General features: G+C 41.0%; 2 protein-coding genes across 3 annotated transcripts in view; one reads left to right on the top strand and one right to left on the bottom strand.

Moving 5' to 3' along the window:
• The window catches only part of cygb2 (cytoglobin 2), a gene marked incomplete at both ends in the record, with an annotated part of 212,216 nt that extends 192,984 nt beyond the window's left edge, over positions 1-19,232 (top strand). Inside the window, one exon of the mRNA XM_084041049.1 lies at positions 19,068-19,232. Within this exon, the coding sequence (XP_083897175.1) occupies positions 19,068-19,232 (165 nt within the window). The remainder of the gene's footprint in view (positions 1-19,067) is intronic.
• On the bottom strand, positions 1,811-9,563 carry LOC311033507 (uncharacterized protein). 2 transcript variants are annotated; one of them, XM_084041027.1, is made up of 13 exons: positions 9,399-9,563; positions 6,731-6,896; positions 6,488-6,637; positions 5,867-5,969; positions 5,644-5,764; positions 5,064-5,362; positions 4,859-4,949; positions 4,652-4,768; positions 3,766-3,841; positions 3,394-3,651; positions 3,051-3,224; positions 2,304-2,452; positions 1,811-2,195 (listed from the first exon to the last, which is right to left on the bottom strand). In XM_084041027.1, the coding sequence occupies exons 2-8, from the start codon at positions 6,849-6,851 to the stop codon at positions 4,694-4,696; spliced, it is 960 nt and encodes a 319-aa protein (XP_083897153.1). In that variant the 5' UTR covers positions 6,852-6,896; positions 9,399-9,563; the 3' UTR covers positions 1,811-2,195; positions 2,304-2,452; positions 3,051-3,224; positions 3,394-3,651; positions 3,766-3,841; positions 4,652-4,693. The 2 variants fall into 2 exon arrangements, with proteins under 2 accessions (XP_083897153.1, XP_083897152.1); XM_084041026.1 differs by having other exon boundaries at positions 4,652-4,949.
• Positions 19,233-21,894: the final 2,662 nt, after the last annotated feature.

Consider the following 21,894-nt stretch of genomic DNA (forward strand, 5'->3'; position numbering starts at 1 on the left):
GAAATCTACAAAGTAACTAGTAACTAAAGTTTTCCAAAAATAGTAGGCCTACAATATTTACCTCTGAGATGTAGTGGAGTAAAAGTAAAAGTACTGAAAATTGGAAATACTCCAGTAAAGTAAAAATACCTCAACATTGTACAGTACTTGAGTAAATGTACTTCGTTACTTTACACCACTGTCAACCTTATTAAAAGTATGAGAATCATGCCTGACCTTTTTTTTTATTTTACAAAGAAAGTAGCCTACAAATAGGTTGATTGTTACTTGAATGCTGTTGCTAATAGAATAGTCCAGGTTGTTATGTAGCCTAAATAACTCATTATCAGTATTTTTTTAATTTCAAGGACCCCCAGTTTGATATGCATCAGGCCACAGACCCCATTGATATAATGTCTAGGTCTCCAATCTGCTATTTCAAATCACGTTAATCACTCTGACATTGTACAAATGGAAACAGACCCGCAAGAGGCCAGTTGGTTTCATTGGTAGGGCTACTACTTGTTCGGTGACCTTTTCTTTTTTCTGTCTTTGAACTCAGGTGTCTGTGTGGAGAATGTCAACCTATGACCACTGGTATAGAGACCGTGTTTTGGAGAGGCCGGCCCCTCACAACCAACTTGTGCATGTGTCCTAGACTACCGAAGATAAAAAAAAAAAAAAAGTTTACATCTGTAGCCTAGCTGAGAGATGGTCTGCTCTAGCCGATGATATTTTATCACTTTGGTTAGGAAGGCTTACTCTAAGCTGTAATCAAAAGTACAGCCGACTTCAAGACTGAACACCTCCCTATGGTTTTCATTAACAACAATGACATCAGGGGTGTTAGCTGAAATGTTAGAGAACACAGAATCATCGTTACACAGGTTAAACATGCTCGGCTTCACAGTAGAATGCTTATACAGCATGATGGAGGACCTGAAAATAGAAGTGATATCTTTAGATATCAAATCCACTATTCTGTCATGCCTACTTATGTAGAGTCCCCTGTATACATGGCACCCATTTAAGATGTGGGACATGGTTTCAGCTATTTGTTCATGACCATGATGTATACAGTGAGGAGCATGGTTGCCTGGAAACCAGATGGAGAGGTTAAGTTTAGAAGGTAAAACCTGCAACCTCGCTTTCAGAGTAAAGACAACAATGCATTCCTCTAAAGCAACATGGTTTAGGCTTTTCCTGGAAATCTTTACTTCAAGTCACAAATAGTTTAACAAAGCAATATTCAATAAAATAAGTACATCAACAGAGTACTAATGAAAACATGAAAACAATAGGGAAAAAATCCCCAAAAGCTATTTGGCTTGTACCGCCATTACTTTAGTGTAATGCCTCAAATATACCAATATACAGAAAAAACACCCTGCTCATCATCACTTCAATTCCAAATGCAAGAAAGATATTACACAACAGTCATAGAAAATGTGCTGAAAGTAGTTATTCCCATTTAGACAGCAAGATACAAGGGTCTTTTACCCAAGGGATAAGAGCAACTTTATATTATTAGGAAGAAATTACCCTAGTTTAAAATTGTATTGGCTCCTAGATGTTAGACTGGTCCAGATTGACTTTGGAGGGGAGGGGCCCAGCCTCTTCCTCCTGCCCTGAGGAAGTGATGATCGCCATAGATGCTCAACTTCTCAGCGGGTACATATTGATCTACAGCAGTTGCCACAGTAGCACAGCAGATCCAGATCAGCACCAGTACAGACAGAATCAGAGTTGTGGTTAGAATCCAACCTGGGAGCCAGGGGTTCCTTGAAAGACAGCTGAAGATGTTGTAGTTGATGGTGCGGTCTGCAAACATATCTCTCTCCCTCTCCTGGATGAAGCTACGCTGGTAGTCTTTGTAAATTGGGCTGCTCAAACCGGGCAATGTCTCCTGTGGCTGTTCTTTGGCTTCTTTCTCCGGCTCAAACTTGGGAACAAACTGGATCTGTGGTTCAGTCTGGAAAATGACAACCTTGCCATCATCAGCCTGAGACAGCAGAGCTAGCGATCCTGGTGGCCAGAAGAAAAGCGGGACTGTTGTGTCAGGTACTGGGTCACAGCTTCAGCCTTGTCGACCTGTTGGAAGGTTCTTGCAATGGGGGCAGGAGCAGCAGCAGCCAAACCTTCACTGACGGCTCTCAGGGCTGATGGACTTCTGGCATATTGGTCCTTCAAAGAGCCCATCAAATCAAATGCATAGTCTGAAGAGAAGAGAGCATTATATTGAAACACACACATTATAAAAGTATAGCAGTATTTCCAAATATGCAAATTGTTGATAATTCCAAATAGTTATTGAACACACACACCGTAAGATGGTTGGTCTTTGATGGGATGTACAACATGTTGCCCTTTACGGAACTTCGGGTAGGACACTGCGTAGCGTGGTTCTCCAGCACTAGTAGTGGCCACTGTTCTGTTGCCATTGTGGTTGTAATGCATAGCTGCTAAAAGGAGCCTATGGAAAGGAGAAACATTTTATGAGAAATAATTTTATGAGAATTAATGTCAGAGATGAGGATGAAAACTGAAACGCTCACACACTGTGGGCTCCAGTTGTAAGAACAGTGCTGTTGTGATGTTTCGCGAGCCCGAAACATCACAGCAGCACTCAGGTGTAATAAAATAAATCATACAACTGGAGCCTGCAGTGTGCAAGCGTTCTCGTTCAGTTTTCATGTTATATTTTTTTGCTTAGCACCTGCCTAAGTTTGGTGGTGGATTGCGCATGTCTCTCCTCCATTTAGAGATGAGGATGAAGGCACAGTTACCAAGGGTGCAAGTGCACACCAGTCCTTGCAAGGTGCCAGCCAACAAAATAAACACTGTGGGATAAGAGTCGCCACACCCTCGTAGCTGCCGATTGCAAAAACGTATTGTGTACACAGGAGTGTGCGGTGAGTCTTTATTCTACTGTAATGAGGATAAGATCTTTTCATTCAAAATACATTTACTTAATCATTCTGAAATTTCAATGTATTGACATTTCTAATTTACATTTTTACTGCCAAAACCAAATTATCTTACGACACTGATCCTCAATAGTCTGACAGTACCTGCTATGCATTCCAAGGAAAGAGAACCCTGTGTGCTTTGGGGCAAAGCGGATCATCAGGGAGTGGAACGCCTCGAGAGAGAGTAGGTTTGGTTCTGGGGAGATAGCTGCCGGACATCTTTGATGAACAGTTTTTGTCTCACAAGAGCCTCCAGTTGAACAGCTGCTGATGAACCTGCACACATACAACATCAGCATCAACTGATTTTTCAATCTCTCCCTGATCATATGCTTTTTTTGTGAATATTTGTGAAAGGTTATTCACATGGATATTCATTCAGACCATCAACAAACTAACAGATCATGAAAAAGTGAACTTGTGCACATTCCTGAGCGATAGATACCTGGTTCAAGCCACTCCTTGTTTCTGTCCTCTCCTTCCAATGGCTCATGCTGACAGGCAGGGAATGCAGGAGTGTCATGCTCATGTATGTCTTGAGCATGATTGACCAGGCTTCTCCATTTTGCCTCCATCATGTCTGCATTGCCACTGGGAGTAGAACCGGCGGTCCAGTAGAGGTGGTTCACAAAAGACAGCTTCCAGAGCTTTATAACCTCACAGTCACGTTCTCTTGAAAGGGCATCCAACTTCTTGCCTACGGCTGTTAATGCACACACACACACACACACACTTTAAAATCGCACTGACAAAATTGAACTACTGTGATTGGTCTTGCCTGCAATGTAGCCATGCAGTGTCAAGGACAAATACTTACATTTGGCAATATGCCAGATGTCAAAGAAGTGTTGTGTTCCTTCAGCACACAGCACATCTCTCACCCATTTTGCTACCTGCAGAATTGGTTGAATTGTACAGATATATGGCAGAATTTATGAGTTAACTAACCCTTCAAGTAAACTTGAAATGTATTCACATTCAAATATTTCTATTTCTAAAGTGAAAAAACTACAAAAAGTAATTTAACTATCACCACAGAGCCCCTCTCAGTTTCTTGATTGCCACAAGTTGATCGCCACATGAGACCCATTGTAACCAAATTGCCATCTTATAAACACAGGAGACTTTATTCAACAGCTTTCAGAGGTAAATATCGCCAATTCCACTGCCAACATTTATTTGGTTACCCTTGACGTGGCCTCCCTTAGTTTACACCAATATCCCCCATGATTTCTCTGTCAATTCAACTATCACCAGAGAAAGTGTGTGTGTGTGTGTGTGTGTGTGTGTGTGTGTGTGTGTGTGTGTGTGTGTAAATCATCCCGCCCCTCCTAGAGAATAGCCTACTTTATCGTCAATTTTAAAATAAATAGGACCATAATTTAGCAAAACACATATCCTGATGATTGAAAGGAGACTTTAAACTAGCGACTGGAAGCATATAGAATGTATTTTTATTACAGTAAGAAAATCTAGTCTAAAGTTTGTCAAAAATAATATAAATTCTTTCTGACACCGCAGGTCGGCACAGGGTAAAACAGCGCCACTCTGGACATTTTTTCGGCCTCATCGTAAATATGTAAGACTTGCCCCTTGGTGTGTGTGTGTGTGTGTGTGTGTGTGTGTGTGTGTGTGTGTGTGTGTGTGTGTGTGTGTGTGTGTGTGTGTGTGTGTGTGTGTGTGTGTGTGTGTGTGTGTTGTACCTGGCGGTTTCTGTCGGTGACGAGGACTGCGACTTTCAAGTCCTACTCCTTCAGTAACTTGATACTGCGTTGCAGGCCCTCTATCTCACACCAGTTGCTGTTAGCAACTTCTGAACTCTGGAGCACAACAGACAAACAAAAAACAAACCTAAACAAATGGGAATCCCAAACACAAACAAAGTAGAATGTGAGGCATGAATAACAGACCTGTACAAGCTGAAGGTCAATGACTTTATTCAGCCGGTCCTCAATAAGGGAGTATGTCCCGTATTTGGCACAGTGCCCTGGACTGTCCGATCTGTAAAAAGCACAAGGCAAGAGCAAAATGATGGATAGATGCCAAATGTCAAATACAAATTATTAATGTTGTACTTATGTGTATATTCTAATGATGAATATAACAATGAGCAACCTGCAGTCTCCAGACAGAATCAATCCTCCTTCCATCTCCTTCAGCTCACTGAGGATACTGGCTTGCTGGCTCTGCCAGGCCTGGGTGACGGTGGGAATGGTGTAGTAGCGCTGATGGTGGAAGTAGGTGCTCACGCTGGTGCACTGTAGGCCAAATAGCTGGAGCATCCTGAATGTCTGCTGGGGCATACACCCTGAAAAGTGTACAGCTCCACTCAACTGCAGGTTGCACTCAGGCAAGTTTCTGTGCAGCATTGACTGGTTTCGCCAAACCCTCTTGAATCCACATGCTGAACAGACCTATGAAATATATTCAAATGATCAGTGGTGTACTGTCTGTGTGTACTTTCTTATGGCTGAGGAATAAAGTGAGAAAGAAGAAAAAAGCATTCAGCATAAGGTGTTATGCTGAAATCAGATTGAAAGCACTAGCATAATGCAAAGTGATAACCCGCTTCAAACTGCACTAAGATCAGACAAAACACATGAAGTCCACTATGAAAAGTGAATGCATGACATTGACGCATTCCAAGAGGGTAAACGCCACCAGGTCTTTCTACAGGTGCAGGATAAAATCTTACCCGTTGGATTTTCACAAATGTCGCCTCCTGTCTCAGTATGCTGGCTTGCGTGGCCTCACAGCAGCTCGGGCAAGTGGCAGACAGCTCCATGAGTTGGCACACTATATACTTATCGATATAGCTGAGAAAAAATAAAGGAAAAAAAAAAAAAGTTTGATTAAAACTGAAGAACAGTCAGTATCGTGACATGAACAGATTAGTGTAACTGTGTAGTGTGTCTTACCAAGGGGCAGAGGATGCTTCCAGGTGTGGCGAGTCATCAGAGTTCTCAGAGAAGAGCTCGTCATCAGCCTCTGGAACCCAATTGTCATCACCTTTCTTTGGTGCTGAAATGATTAGTCGGTACATCGATTAGTTCATCAACATAATTAACACATTCTGATTTTAGAAGCAATTAATATCATTCAATTCAATCTTTATTCAAGACACACACAGGGGGGTCCATAGTGAGGAACACTTAAAACATATAAAAACAAAACAATAAATAAACAAGGCATATACAAACAAGGCAGGACTTTCAGCCTTATCTCTGCACATACAGGCTAGAGCGCCAGTGTCTCCATAGCTTAGATGACAGCCTAACAGAGCTCTTGGCAGGATTAGAGAGTGATACAATGATGCTGTTCACCAAGTCTGTTAACCTGTACATAAATCTATACATCAGGTTTCGTAATACAGCAGGGCAAGTGGGTACATTTATTTCTACAAACATTTGACTGGCACTACAGCATCTTGGGGCTTTGAGCAGCAGCCTCACGTCGTTATAGGCCATTCATTCGGTAGGGAAAAAAATGATAGCTTAATCAAATCAATAACGATTATAATTGGTTGCACGGCCCCTCACCTGACTGCTCGCTATCACTCTGAGAGATGGTGCATTGGCTTTGCATCGGACTGGCCTCAAAGCTTGAAATGTCTGTCTGTGTTTCCACAGACACCATTTGGGGGACTGCCTGTGTCCCTAAGGACAACATCTGGGGTATAACCTGGATGCCTATAAAAAACAACAATTGATATAATTTAAGGGTAACCGTTCTCTATAAAAAAAGACTGTTGGCTAAAACGTGCAAAGCAAATTAAAACCTACCCAAAGAACGGTGTGGTGGTCTCCGGTAGCTATACTGAGTTGCCTTGTGTTCCCTGTGTGGCTCAGAGGGTGGAAGAGAGGGTTCAGATGATGGACCAGCTTCCTCCTCCTCCATCATCATAGGCTCCTCTGTCACGTCAGGAGTCGCTGAGTGGCTTTGAAGCGTCTGTTGTTAAAAAAAAAGGAGAATTCAGTGTTTACAGGAGGTAGCCATTAAAATGAGAAAAAGTTTAATTTCACCATTATTATTAATTACACTTCCAACACCTAGACCGCAGGCAGGGCACGGACTGTGGACCTAGCTCAGTGGTTCTCAACCTTTTCAAATATTGGAAATAATTGTATATCTTCAACCCCTAGACTACAGTAACAGAACTAAGGGATGCTCATATGCAATCTACTTGATCTGATCATAACCTTGCTTTCAAGGAATCAATCTCACTCAGGCCTGTGCTCTTACACAGTGGTAAAACACATTTGCTGCCTGCTCCAAAGAAATGCCATGAAAAACACTTATTACAGACTTTCCATACTTGTGTAGGAACCCTAATTGTACATGACAAGATAGTCTACAGTACAACATATTTTCAAATGGGGTCTGCAGCCTAACGTGTCATTGACATTACAATGAGAGCCACTGACTTAGGAAACAGCTTGCATTACACAATGATATTCTTGTACCTCAAGCATTTGCATGTGGATAACAATTTGTAACATTTTAATTTGCACATGAGCCTGCAAATAGATCACTTACTACACATGATACTAAATGTACATAGGATATCAGACATTGAATAGCAATGGTATAAAGTAACTCAGTACATTTACTAAAGTACTGTACAAATAAAAATGTATGTAACAATTTGAGGTATTTTTTACTTCAACTCCACTACACCTCAGAGGAAAATATTGTACTTTTACTCCAGTACAATTATTTTAAAACTTTAGTTACTAGTTACTTCATAGATAGATTATTATTATTACAAAACATACGCCACTTCACCCCTATTTAAACTTTGATTATTTGAAAATAGCCGATCTACAAGTTCACAACTTGTGACCTTGTATTGAACTGTACTTCCCTGTGCTTGTCTTTACAAACTGTAATAAAGTATTCAATCATTATTAGAACTATGATAACGTCTGAAATGGGACATTCTGCATAATGAGTAGCCTACTCTTACTTTTAGTACTTGTATAGTATGTATATTTTGACGCCAATACTTTTGTACTTTTACACAAGTAAATTTGAATTACCAGACGTTTACTTGTAACAGAGTATTTCTACATTGCAGTATTGATACTTTTACTTAGGTACAAAACTTGAGTACTTTTCCCACCACTGTTGAATAGCATTATAACTGCTCAGTTTCGCCTAGCTGAGGGCTCACATCACCAACATTTATACTTATAGTGTTCAGGGAAATGCTGGTAGCTTCTATCCTCCCTAGCCCTGAAACATGACTGTCATACCATGACGCTGTCATACGATGACACTGTCATACCATGACAGTCAGGGTGCCGAGTCCCCCCGGTTTGTAGCGGCGTTCTTTTTTTTCAACTCTCACATACATAAACGTTCAGATTTCAAATATAAAGTGCTTACCCCCGAGCCACGGGTGTTACAAGGCGATCCGGACCGCTATAAGTACCCGTATCTCCCATATTGTTCAATAAAAAAACATTTTAATCCGATCGCCGGTCATTTATTTATTTATTTTTTTGGTAATGTATCAGAGTGCAATACACCTCCCAACCATTAGTGTCGCATGGTTGAAAGTATCGGAGACAATTTGGAGAAAATGGCCGGCGATCGGATTAAAATGCTTTTGATTCAACAATACGGGAGATACGGGTACTTACCACGGTCCGGGTCGCCTTGTAACATCCGTTGCTCGGGGATAAGCTCTTTATATTTGAAATCTGACCGTGTGTGTACATGTGAGAGAAAAATAGAACACCGCTATAAACCAGGGGGAATCGGCACCAATACAAGCGTCATGGTTGTATACAAGCGTCATGTGAAGCATGGCTACCGTCTCCCCTTCTGTTTTGGCATCGCTACAGACGGCTTACCAGTGGTGTAAAATAACTAAGTACATTTATTCAAGTACTGTACACGTTGTGAGCTTGTAGATCGGCTATTTTCAAACATGCGCGTACTTTTACTCGCGGTGTACGGGCATGTACGGCTCTCCCGTGAAAACATTACAAACAACGTCATAAACAACAGTTCTGCGTGCGGCCCCATGCGGTCGGTGTTGCCAGGTTTAGCGAGAGAAAAAAGCAACCAGGTATATGAAAACAAGCCTAAAAGGAGCCCTTCGCCCACGGTGGTCCCCCGACCCCCACTTCGGCAGTGGCACGAAGGTGTCGAACTCTAGAGGTTCATTTTGATACCAATACTTTTGTACTTGTACTCAACTTGTGAGTACATTTTTAATTCCGGACGTTTATTTGTAACAGAGTACTTTTACTTTTACATTTGAGTACCTTTTCCACCGCTACTTTTGATAGTTGGAACATCTCTTCAACACTGCATTGTACTCACCCTCACTCCATGAGCGGACAGTAAACATTACCTACAGATTATCTACATTGAATAACGTCCTGCAAATGCTAACACATGTTAGCGTCAAAAAGCTAGTTAGATTAGATCCACACTTACCCGAGATAAACCAAGTTTGTTTACTGCAGCAGCAGATCGTCCACTCCCAGAGGGTTGGCCAGGTCACTGTATAGACGGCACAGCGTCTTCTAAAAGTCTCACCCGGTCCGGAATCCCAGTCTATGGGAGATGAGATCCCCTTGGATATAGTGCTCCTCTCTGAAATGGGCCCCACATATGACTGAGCCCATAGATATATCTATGACTGAGCCCCTCTATATCGCCGGAAGTCCCACCCACTCCCATGTTAAAAAAAACGGGAAAGACCGTCCCGAGTTGCTTCCGGAAAAGCATATCCGGGTTCCGCTTTTTACCCCCCGGTCTCAGTAGCGGGGGGGCGGAGGCGGGGGTGGGGAGACGTGCATTAAACTTTAAAGGAAACATGCAGTCTAAATATAATAAATATCCAGTTGCTTAATTCACCACTACTTTTGCGTTTGAAACTTAGAATCTCTCTAAATATTAAACTTTCACAACATCTTAAGTAGGCTACAAACTTTGAATTTCTCTAAATATTATTTACTTTTATATTATAAAATATTATAATAAAGAGACATTGTATCATGAGTGAAACAGCTATGATACAGTCAATATAAGTAAATCATTATATGATAGCCTTAAGAGTAACTTTTTATATTTTTGGGACATGTTGTTATTTTGCACAACACCTTTGTGTGTTATATTTTTTATAAGTATAACATATGGTTGATTAAAGTGTTAAATCAATTTATTTGATTATAAAAAATCTATTACAATTTTTCCTTTACAAATTAATTAAATAAATAATAAATAAAAATAATCCCTCAAAAACCTGCTTTTTGAAGGTTCTCAAACGTTCAACTGAACTTTTTATTTATTTTTTTATTCCATTTTCCTCACCAATGAAACCTGGCCTGATGCCATGACATGAATTCCCTGCTACTGAGACAGGTGGTAAAAAGACCGTTCGCGTCAGAATTAACTTACTTGTTAACTATGTTATTCTCTTAAGCTTTATAAAATATATAAAAAAACGTGTATAATAAAAAATAAACATTAACTGCTGTTCAGCACTTTGTAACTCATGTTTTGAAGAGTGCTATATAGGCTAAATACAGTTATTATTGTATTATTATGTAGCCTACTTAAACCCTCTATTTCCAGTAAAAACGGACCTAGTTTTCTTAAATGCTTTTCTGTCAACATCAAATCTCTCTACCAAAAATAGCAGATCTGCAAGCTCACAAAGCGACGTGTTGTGAGCTTGTAGATCGGCTATTTTTGGCTTATGTTCCCCCCATGCTGGGGTTCATGTGGTTAATACTATCCTAATTTGACAAACCTCTGTTTGTTTGTTTGTTTGTTGGTTTGTTTGTTTGTTTGTTTGTTTGTAGTCGTGAAGCTGCCCCTTTTCAATGTCATCAAATCTCAGCTCTTATTAACGTTTATGTGTCAAACAATGGGACATCGCGCTGCAACCTGGGTTGCCAGGCTTCGCGCAATAAACAAGCAGCAAGGTCTATGAAAACAAGGCCAAACAAAGAGAGCCCTACAAGCAACAAGGTGTATGAAAAGAAGTCCAAACAAAGCGCCTTCACACATATACATTGCCTCTTGGAAAACAGCCGACCTACAAGCTCACAACGCGTCCCCACACCCACCTGCGCTTTCACAACCAACGCCAAAAACAAACTACCACCAATAGTGCCCCCAAGCCGCTTACAATATCCGAACATGGCAACGCGGCTCCCGTGGCATGGGGGCGTGGCTTGACGACGGATCGGCACGTGGGGAGTGATCACCCCCACGGATTGGCCTGCTTGCTCCGTTTCCATGGTTACGACTGACAGGCCGGCTGCAGATGTCCGACAAAGGCTCATTCGTATCTGACACTTGTTGGGGAAACACCATGCACTCACTAGTGCGAGCGGAGACTCTGTCCCTCCTTTCCCCCACCACCACATATTCTATGAACTACCAATGACTATGTTGCCCAATAGAACTGCTCTTGAGGAGTCTTCTGTTCTGTTAGTTCTTTGTGTTCCATTCTTTTGTTTATTCATTCATTCTAGTATTTTGTCGTAGTATTCATTTGCTTTGTTATTTACTCCAAGTTCACTAAACGCATTGTATTCATTATTACTCTACTTCTGCCATTCTTGAGTAATAAATACAATTTAATACATCCAAGTGCTGTGGTTTCCATCATTATGTTGCGATCCTTAGACTAGACCTAAAGGGTCGTAACACTAAATAAAGTACATCAATCAATCAATCAAACCACAACTTTAGCCCAATTTTATACCTAGGCTATTTGAAAATAGCCGATCTACAAGCTCACAACGCCTCGCACCACATATGAAAACATTTGCACTTTGGAGAGTTCTGTGGTTTTAAAGAATGGCTTGTTCACAAGTGTGCACACACACACACACACACACACACACACACACACACACACACACACACACACACACACACACACGGTGGGCCCCAAAAAACACTGTTACAAGACTCTCCCTCCCACTCTCCCTGGATTTTCACATAAACAATAAACATAATCAGCACATATAATCATCAAGTCTCCTCTACTCACAATTCTGACGTCTTCAACTGGAATGAAACTTTCCAAAAATCAGTCTCTCCCTCTATCCTCATGGACCCATGGGTGTCCTGGAAGTCACTTGACCAATAGCACGCTTCGCCTACCGTCACCCCCCCCATGTCATCTGAGCCTCTCTTTGTCTCCTCTGGAGATAAGTAACTTTAAGGTATTTATGACCAACAGCCTTCCAAAGAAGCGGACCCATGGGTGTCCTGGAAGTCACTTGACCAATACCCCTCACCCCCCATGTCATCTGAGGCCCTCTCTCTCTCCTCTGGAGATAAGTAACTTTAAGGAATTTATCACCTAGGCTACAGCCTTCCAAACAAGCAGTACTCCCCTTCATGAATGTATAGTATCCACCTCTGCCTGTCTATGTCAGCCTATCATTCTGGTAACATCATAAATGAGCAGGAAATACATAGCCTACATAATAATAATCATAATAATATCCCCCCCCCCCCCCAATCAATGATTTGATTGACAACCTACACAACCAATAGCATTCATTCCCCGCCCCCCGCTCTTGATTGACAAGGTACCCAACCGCCTACTTTTTATCTTCTTCTTACATTTCAACTAAACTTTACAACAAACGCATCCCCCCAGTGGATTGGAGTGGTAATACAACTACTTCTTCTCCTATTATATTTTCCTAGTTTGATCTTTCTATCGCCCCCTATTGACGGGCAGACGGTATTGCAACTTACTCCCCGTGTAACTATGAATGACAAATAAAATAGGCTGAAAAGTGTTATTCGCCCTCGAATATTCTAAGAGGAGATAGATTTTAACTATTACAGTTTTATGAAAATTATTCATCTGTGCCTAAAACATACATGCAGACTCACATTTCTTTGAAACTTGGCAGAAATGTACAGGGTCATTCCAAATATCACTGAAACCAATCTCACTCCAATTGGCCAAAAGGGGGCGCTATAGCAATTTTTTGAAAAGGCAGACTTTAAACAGGCATAAGTCATGCCTCGTTTGGCCGAAAGTCGTGAAACTTGCTTACACATGTGCCTTGACTCATGAGGAACACATCTATCTCTTTGACCAGTAAGCTCCGCCCTTAGATTGTCCGCAATTTTGAGCAGTTTGAAAAACACTTAAACCCAGGATTTTTCAGCTATTTGCGTGAAACTGTATCATCTCTGTGATCTCCTTTTTCACAGTTACTTATCTGTTGGGCCAATGGCGTCTCCCTTAAATGAAGGCCTCACAATCTCAGGGTCGCCAGTTCAAGCCTCACTTGATGCAGACTTAATTTAAGTTGAATTGCAAACAACATGACTGTATCATTGAATACATGTGCAACTGTTAAAGGTAATGATGAAATGCTTCTTGGAGAGAGTATGTTTTTTTAATGTATGACAAACTTCATTGTGAAAATAACCGATCTACAATCTCAAAACTTTTCAGATAGCAACATGTTTCTGAGCTTGTAGATCACTGAAACTAATCTTACTCCAATTGGCCAAAAGGGGGCGCTATAGCAATTTTTTGAAAATGCAGACTTTAAACAGGCATAAGTCATGCCTCGTTTGGCCGAACGTCGTGAAACTTGCTTACACATGTGCCTTGACTCATGAGGAACACACGTATCGATTTGACCATTAAGCTCCGCCCTTAGATTGTCCGCAATTTTGAGCAGTTTGAAAAACACTTAAACCCAGGATTTTTCAGCTATTTGCGTGAAACTGTATCATCTGTGTGATCTCCTTTTTCACAGTTACTTGTCTGTTGGGCCAATGGCGTCTCCCTTAAATGAATGCCTCACAATCTCAAGGTCGCCAGTTCAAGCCTCACTTGATGTAGACTTAATTTAAGTTGAATTGCAAACAACATGACTGTATCAATGAATACATGTGCAAATGGTAAAGATAACCTGAAATGCTTATTTGAGAGTATGTTTTTTACGTATGACATACTTCATTCTGAAAATAGCTGATCTACAATCTCACAACTTTTCATGGTTTGTGAGCTTGTAGATCGGCTACTTTCATTAGTTTTGGTTCTGAGGAGATGTACAATTTCTTCATTGGTAAATGGCTTGTGAACGAGTGATCTTAGTGTTAGTGAAACAGGGGCTTGGTTCATGAAAGAAGGCAAGAGTTTATGATCTTCAACAGACAATATCAGCCTGGACAAAGCTATAGCACTATAGGTAGTGTTGCAGCCTATTAGTCTGAAGGTTGAGAGTTCGAATCCTGTTAATGGCAGTAGGTTGAGATGTCCAATCAAACCATTATGTTTCCATCTCTCTCTCTCATCAATCTATTGTTTCCATGTCACTCTCTCTCTCTTCAATCTATTCCGTTTCCATGTCTCTCTCTCTCTCTATTCACTGGCCCCGTATTATCGCTGCTTGCAGCTATATTACGAATTGTTTTTCGCTCCCTCTCAATTCAAGGCTAATCTTAGTTCTGGCTGAACCGTGCAGTCGCTTTTTACGAAACTCGGCCATATGGTAGATGGTCATGAAAAACGATAAAGAAATAATTCTCACAATCTTTCGTCCAAAGGTGGCGCTATAGCACTCAATTGAAAATGGCAACTTTGAACAGGTACAACTCATGCCCTGTTTGACCTACAGCCATGAAACTTGGATACACATATGCGTCTCCTCATGCTGAACAACTTTCACCCTCTGACTTTTGACCTCTGACCTTTAGATCTCCCACCATTTTGAATTATATGAAAAACAGTCATTGGCTCCTAACTTCTGCATTTTTTCACTTATGGAAAATCCGTTGGAAATTTTTGTAGGCAGTGGTCCAAAGTTCAAGTGTTAAACGTTTCGTGCAGATTGCTCAAAAATCCCAGGAGGAGATAGATTTTAACTATTACAGTTTTATGACAATTATTCATCTGTGCCTAAAACATACATGCAGACTCACATTTCTTTGAAACTTTGCAGAAATGTACAGGGTCATTCCAAATATCACTGAAACCAATCTTACTCCAATTGGCCAAAAGGGGGCGCTATAGCAATTTTTTGAAAAGGCAGACTTTAAACAGGCATAAGTCATGCCTCGTTTGGCCAAAAGTCGTGAAACTTGCTTACACATGTGCCTTGACTCATGAGGAACACACGTATCGATTTGACCATTAAGCTCCGCCCTTAGATTGTCCGCAATTTTGAGCAGTTTGAAAAATACTTGTTTTTGCCAGTTCTGGCTTAACCGTGCATACGCTTTTTACGAAACTCGGCCATATGGTAGATGCTCATGAAAAACTACCAAGAAATAATTCTCACACTCATTCGTCAAAGGGTGGCGCTATAGCACTCAATTGAAAGTGCCAACTTTGAACAGGTACAACTCATGCCCTGTTTGACCTACAACCATGAAACTTCGATACACACATGCGTCTCTTCATGCCCGACAACTTTCGTGGTCTGACTTTTGACCTCTGACCTTTAGATCGCCCACCATTTTGAATTATATGAAAAACAGCCATTGGCTCATAACTTCTGCATTTTTTCACTTATGGAAAATCCGCCGCTTTTGTTTTGTCGGCAAAGGTCCTAAGTTCATGTGTAAAATTTTAACTATTGCAGTTTTATGAAAATTATTCATCTGCCCCTAACACATACATGCAAGACTCACATTTCTTTGAAACGTTGCAGTAATGTAGAGAGTCATTCCAAATATCACTGAAACCAATCTCGCTCCAATTGGCCAAAGGGGGGCGCTATAGCAATTGTTTGAAAATGCAAACTTTAAACAGGCAAAAGTCATGCCTCGTTTGGCCGAAAGTCGTGAAACTTGCTTACACTTGTGCCTTGACTCATGAGGAACACATCTATCGCTTTGACCAGTAAGCTCCGGCCTTAGATTGTCCGCAATTTTGAGCAGTTTGAAAAACACTTAAACCCAGGATTTTTCAGCTATTTGCGTGAAACTGTATCATCTGTGTGATCTCCTTTTTCACAGTTCCTTGTCTGTTGGGCCAATGGCGTCTCCCTTAAATGAATGCCTCACAATCTCAAGGTCGCCAGTTCAAGCCTCGCTTGATGCAGACTTAATTTAAGTTGAATTGCAAACAACATGACTGTATCAATGAATACATGTGCAAATTGTAAAGATAACCTGAAATGCTTATTTGAGAGTACGTTTTTTCAACGTATGACATACTTCATTCTGAAAATAGCTGATCTACAATCTCACAACTTTTCATGGTTTGTGAGCTTGTAGATCGGCTACTTTCACTAGTTTTGGTTCTGAGGAGATGTACAATTTCTTCATTGGTAAATGGTTTGTGAACGAGTGATCTTAGTGTTAGTGAAACAGGGGCTTGGTTCATGAAAGAAGGCAAGAGTTTATGATCTTCAACAGACAATATCAGCCTGGACAAAGCTATAGCACTATAGGTAGTGTTGCAGCCTATTAGTCTGAAGGTTGAGAGTTCGAATCCTGTTAATGGCAGTAGGTTGAGATGTCCAATCAAACCATTATGTTTCCATCTCTCTCTCTCATCAATCTATTGTTTCCATGTCACTCTCTCTCTCTTCAATCTATTCCGTTTCCATGTCTCTCTTTCTCTCTCTATTCACTGGCCCCGTATTATCGCTGCTTGCAGCTATATTACGAATTGTTTTTCGCTCCCTCTCAATTCAAGGCTAATCTTAGTTCTGGCTGAACCGTGCAGTCGCTTTTTACGAAACTCGGCCATATGGTAGATGGTCATGAAAAACGATAAAGAAATAATTCTCACAATCTTTCGTCCAAAGGTGGCGCTATAGCACTCAATTGAAAATGGCAACTTTGAACAGGTACAACTCATGCCCTGTTTGACCTACAGCCATGAAACTTGGATACACATATGCGTCTCCTCATGCTGAACAACTTTCACCCTCTGACTTTTGACCTCTGACCTTTAGATCTCCCACCATTTTGAATTATATGAAAAACAGTCATTGGCTCCTAACTTCTGCATTTTTTCACTTATGGAAAATCCGTTGGAAATTTTTGTAGGCAGTGGTCCAAAGTTCAAGTGTTAAACGTTTCGTGCAGATTGCTCAAAAATCCCAGGAGGAGATAGATTTTAACTATTACAGTTTTATGACAATTATTCATCTGTGCCTAAAACATACATGCAGACTCACATTTCTTTGAAACTTTGCAGAAATGTACAGGGTCATTCCAAATATCACTGAAACCAATCTTACTCCAATTGGCCAAAAGGGGGCGCTATAGCAATTTTTTGAAAAGGCAGACTTTAAACAGGCATAAGTCATGCCTCGTTTGGCCGAAAGTCGTGAAACTTGCTTACACATGTGCCTTGACTCATGAGGAACACACGTATCGATTTGACCATTAAGCTCCGCCCTTAGATTGTCCGCAATTTTGAGCAGTTTGAAAAATACTTGTTTTTGCCAGTTCTGGCTTAACCGTGCATACGCTTTTTACGAAACTCGGCCATATGGTAGATGCTCATGAAAAACTACCAAGAAATAATTCTCACACTCATTCGTCAAAGGGTGGCGCTATAGCACTCAATTGAAAGTACCAACTTTGAACAGGTACAACTCATGCCCTGTTTGACCTACAACCATGAAACTTCGATACGCACATGCGTCTCTTCATGCCCGACAACTTTTGTGGTCTGACTTTTGACCTCTGACCTTTAGATCGCCCACCATTTTGAATTATATGTAAAACAGTCATTGGCTCCTGCGCCTAAAACATACATGCAGACTCACATTTCTTTGAAACTTTGCAGAAATGTAGAGGGTCATTCCAAATATCACTGAAACCAATCTTACTCCAATTGGCCAAAGGGGGGCGCTATAGCAATTTTTCGAAAATGCAAACTTTAAACAGGCATAAGTCATGCCTCGTTTGGCCGAAAGTCGTGAAACTTGCTTACACTTGTGCCTTGACTCATGAGGAACACATGTATCGCTTTGACCAGTAAGCTCCGCCCTTAGATTGTCCGCAATTTTGAGCAGTTTGAAAAACACTTAAACCCAGGATTTTTCAGCTATTTGCGTGAAACTGTATCATCTGTGTCATCTCCTTTTTCATAGTTCCTTGTCTGTTGGTCCAATGGCGTCTCCCTTAAATGAGTGCCTCACAATCTCAAGGTCGCCAGTTCAAGCCTCACTTGATGCAGACTTAATTTAAGTTGAATTGCAAACAACATGACTGTATCAATGAATACATGTGCAAATGGTAAAGATAACCTCAAATGCTTATTTGAGAGTACGATTTCTCAATGACATACTTCATTCTGAAAATAGCCGATCTACAATCTCAAAACTTTTCAGATAGCAACGTGTTTCTGAGCTTGTAGATCAGCTGCTTTCACTGTTTTCGGTAGCGAAGAGACATACAATTTCTCTATTGGTAAATGGTTTGTGAACGAGTGATCTTAGTGTTGGCTTGGTTCATGACAGAAGGCAAGAGTTTATGATCTTCAACAGACAACATCAGCCTGGACAAAGCTATAGCACTATAGGTAGTGTTGCAGCCTATTAGTCCGAAGGTTGAGAGTTCGATTCCTGTTAATGGCAATAGGTTGAGATGTCCAATCTATCCATTCTGTTTCCATCTCTCTCTCTCTCATCAATCTATTCCGTTTCCATGGCTATCTCTCTCTCCAGTTTCCATCTCTCTCTCTCTCTCTCTCTCTCCAGTTTCCATTACTCTCTCCCTCTCCAGTTTCCATGTCTGTCTGTCTCTCTCTCACTGGCCCCGTATTATCGCTGCTTGCAGCTATATTTTTCATTGTTTTCCATGTTCATATTTTATGTGATTTCCATTATATAAACTGATTATTCTCAGAGGCCGAGGCAACTTCTCCAGTGCTTGATGTACCATAGCTAGAACATGCAAATGATGCAGCTATACGACAACACTGAACAGCACACATTTTAAACGCATTGTTTTCTATTTGAATTTCCCATAGCTACTATCTGACTTGCTCCCATCATTGTATTTCTTTCTCTCTACACCTTTACAGTACATCTATCATATTTTGTGGCCTTTCAACTACCAATCCTATTCATAGTAGGATCATATTTCACCCCATTCTACTTAACATACTGTACTAAATACAGATTCTCCCTCTCCCAGATCCTGAGTGGGGTGATGCTAGAAGTGTTAGCGGAAGATTTCCCAGAATGCTTCACAACGGAGGTGCAAATCATCTGGAGCAAACTGATGGGTGCAGTCTACTGGCATGTGACAGGGGCCTACACAGAGGCGGGCTGGGTCCAGGTCCACAGTTCAGCTGTGTGAGAGGGAAAGGACTTTCTGGAATTGGGAATAGATTGAGTAAAGGAAAATGATGCGTGAATGGGTTCTCCTGAAGGATGTGTACGAAAGAATATAGAGACGGCAAAAAGAATTGTATGAGGACTTGAAGTGTTAACAAATGAGTGTATTTTAGGTCATTTCTGTAAAAAAAAACTAAAAACGAAACAAATAAGAAACAACAGTGAAAGAAGGCAAGCGCTTAGTTTTCGGACTTAACCATATGCCAAAGCGTTGAGATTTTTAAGAATAGGAAGAGAAATGTAACCTGGGGCCATATGCATGAAATTTTGCGCAACATCTACACTATGCATAGTACACATGGTTGTGCAGTTCATGTCAGATGTATGAAAAAACATACACCAGTTTGTTATCATCTGGGGGAGAAATTGGTGTGGAATTATGTGCACGTGCACGTACAGTACCCACTCCCAATTTTACCCCTAAATGGTTGGAAAAACTCCCACAATGAACCCGTTAATAGCCTATAAAGTCTAAAATGTCAAAGACAATGGTTGAAAAAACAGTAGGGGGGAAAGCATAACTTAACAGACTTTAAAATCAAAACATTAGGTGAGGAGGTACAGTAACAAATGCTAAACAATATTACTGTATATGACGTGTAGTGTAGTATTGGCAAAGAAAAAGAAGAGTGGGAGACATTGGCTTGTGCCGTAACGCTATAGCGCTGTTTCAGAACAATGCATTGTGGAAGAAATAAAAGGAAGTGTCGGCACTTAAAAACTGAGGCCAAAAAGCAGATCAGTGCCCACAAGGCAAGAGTCACTGAAGGAGAAGGGGAGACTCTCCATTGGACCAGCACATGGCTGGTATCTTGGGCCAAACAGCTGTCAGTGGCATCGTCACCATCATCTAGGGAGACAGCGATTCCCAAATGTTGTTTTGCTGTTATTTTGAGAAATGAATGATCCCATTCATTCATAATGACTGCCCCTGAGGGAGGGAAAGTGCATTAAATCGAAGATATATTGCCTGCAGCCTAAACATACGGAATGGGCAATAAAGTAGCCCATTCTTATTTGATCGGGAACAGAAAGCACCAATTTGAAATACACAGACGTTACACAGATCACACCTCATGACCCTGCCCCAGAATATACTGTAATAACCTGGACATCAGTGTACACCTCCTATAGATTATGTAGAGAGGTACGCACCTTCGCACGTCGTTTCCTTTTCATACATACATAATTTGTATGTGTATACACCCTTGATACATATGGCCCCAGGAGGTGAGGTGTCTGGTTGATGTTTTAGATTAAGAAGTGGGTTATGAGGTTAGACAGCCTCAGCTATAACAGGACCATGGAACTGTTGACTGTTAATAGATTATATTTGTGTTCTGTGGCTTCTATTCACCCCTTCTCTCTCTATTGATGCATTGTGCTCTTGCAGTCCTGTTTATCCTTACTGAGGTGTTGTTTGTATAGATGTTCAGTGAGCAAGTGTGCATACTCGTCTACCTTTGTTTACGACTTGACTCATTGATGAGTTGAAGAGGGCCAGTGGAAACACTTAACGAAACCACACTTTGGCCAAAGTTACACTGGTCTCAAACTCCCAAAAGGAGATGCTTGTACATTTTCTTGCCAACTGCTAACCCTCCATAAACAAACCATGACATGTATTGTGCAAATGTGATAGGATGCAGCAATTGGAGAGAACACATACCTGGAATACACACATGCACACGCCTTATGACCTCCCCTATGTTAATATTTACAGGACTGCCAGTTGGTTTACAATTCCAAAGCCACATCAGAGAGACATGATGCATTAAACACTCTATTAAGGGTTTATGAAACTCACTCTAGAGGCCTCTGGAAAAACATGGCAGCTTTTGAACTTCTATCAGTACGTCCTTCAGACTTTGGAATCTTAAGACAAGGAATGTGCCCCAAGTAATATATGAAATACACAATCTGGCATGTGAGCTCCCAGCTCTGATACAGGGTAGTTAATTATGTTAGGATGTAAAAAGGGGAATTGTGGACAGCTGAATTGATGCTTTCCTTTACTCCTTTATTACTCCTCTATTTTAGCCATCTTTTTATTCCTAATTGTTTACAGTGAACAAGGGAGATGCCAATTGCCATCGGCATTCATCCCTCTTGAAATTGTCCCCCTGCATATTGTGGCTATAAAATTATCTTACCGACTTCCCATAAATTCCGCTATTGTTAGTCACTTGGGACAGCGTGTGCTGTTGTGTAAGGTCCTCAGATCCAAGTCACTCTCCATTCAACTCCCAAAGATAGACCGCAAATCTGTTTAGGATGGACATTAAGTCAAATCTGCCCTGTGCGTTTGCTCTGAGGATGTCCAGGACCTCCCTTCTGGTCCCCCTCGGCAACGGCATCTGGTACTAATGAGGAGGTAAGTCTCCTCTTCATCTATTCTAGTCATTCATTCAGTATACTGTATTTATACTTCATCGGTCGCAGAAAATAGCAGATGACGCATTGTATCAAACAAGTTATAAATAAGCCATAACATCCGGCATTTCTCTTAAGAATGCTTCATTGAGACCCAGAGCAATTACGGCGGAAAAGACCGGTGCAGATATACAGTATTCTCTGTAAAATCACCTTAGATCAGTTTTTGAAAATAATATTGCACTACAGTA

Source organism: Gymnoscopelus microlampas (genome assembly GCF_963454915.1).
Source record: "Gymnoscopelus microlampas genome assembly, chromosome: 2".
Lineage (NCBI taxonomy): Eukaryota > Metazoa > Chordata > Actinopteri > Myctophiformes > Myctophidae > Gymnoscopelus > Gymnoscopelus microlampas.

What these genes read in the sequence shown, in the direction of transcription:
- LOC311033507 (XM_084041026.1), bottom strand. Translation starts at nt 6,851, where the DNA reads ATGATGATGGAGGAGGAGGAAGCTGGTCCATCATCTGAACCCTCTCTT. An exon ending in GAGTGATAGCGAGCAGTCAG is followed by an intron (nt 5,970 to 6,487) that starts GTGAGGGGCCGT and finishes TAATCATTTCAG; the next exon opens with CACCAAAGAAAGGTGATGAC. An exon ending in ATTCTGTCTGGAGACTGCAG is followed by an intron (nt 4,950 to 5,063) that starts GTTGCTCATTGT and finishes TGCTTTTTACAG; the next exon opens with ATCGGACAGTCCAGGGCACT.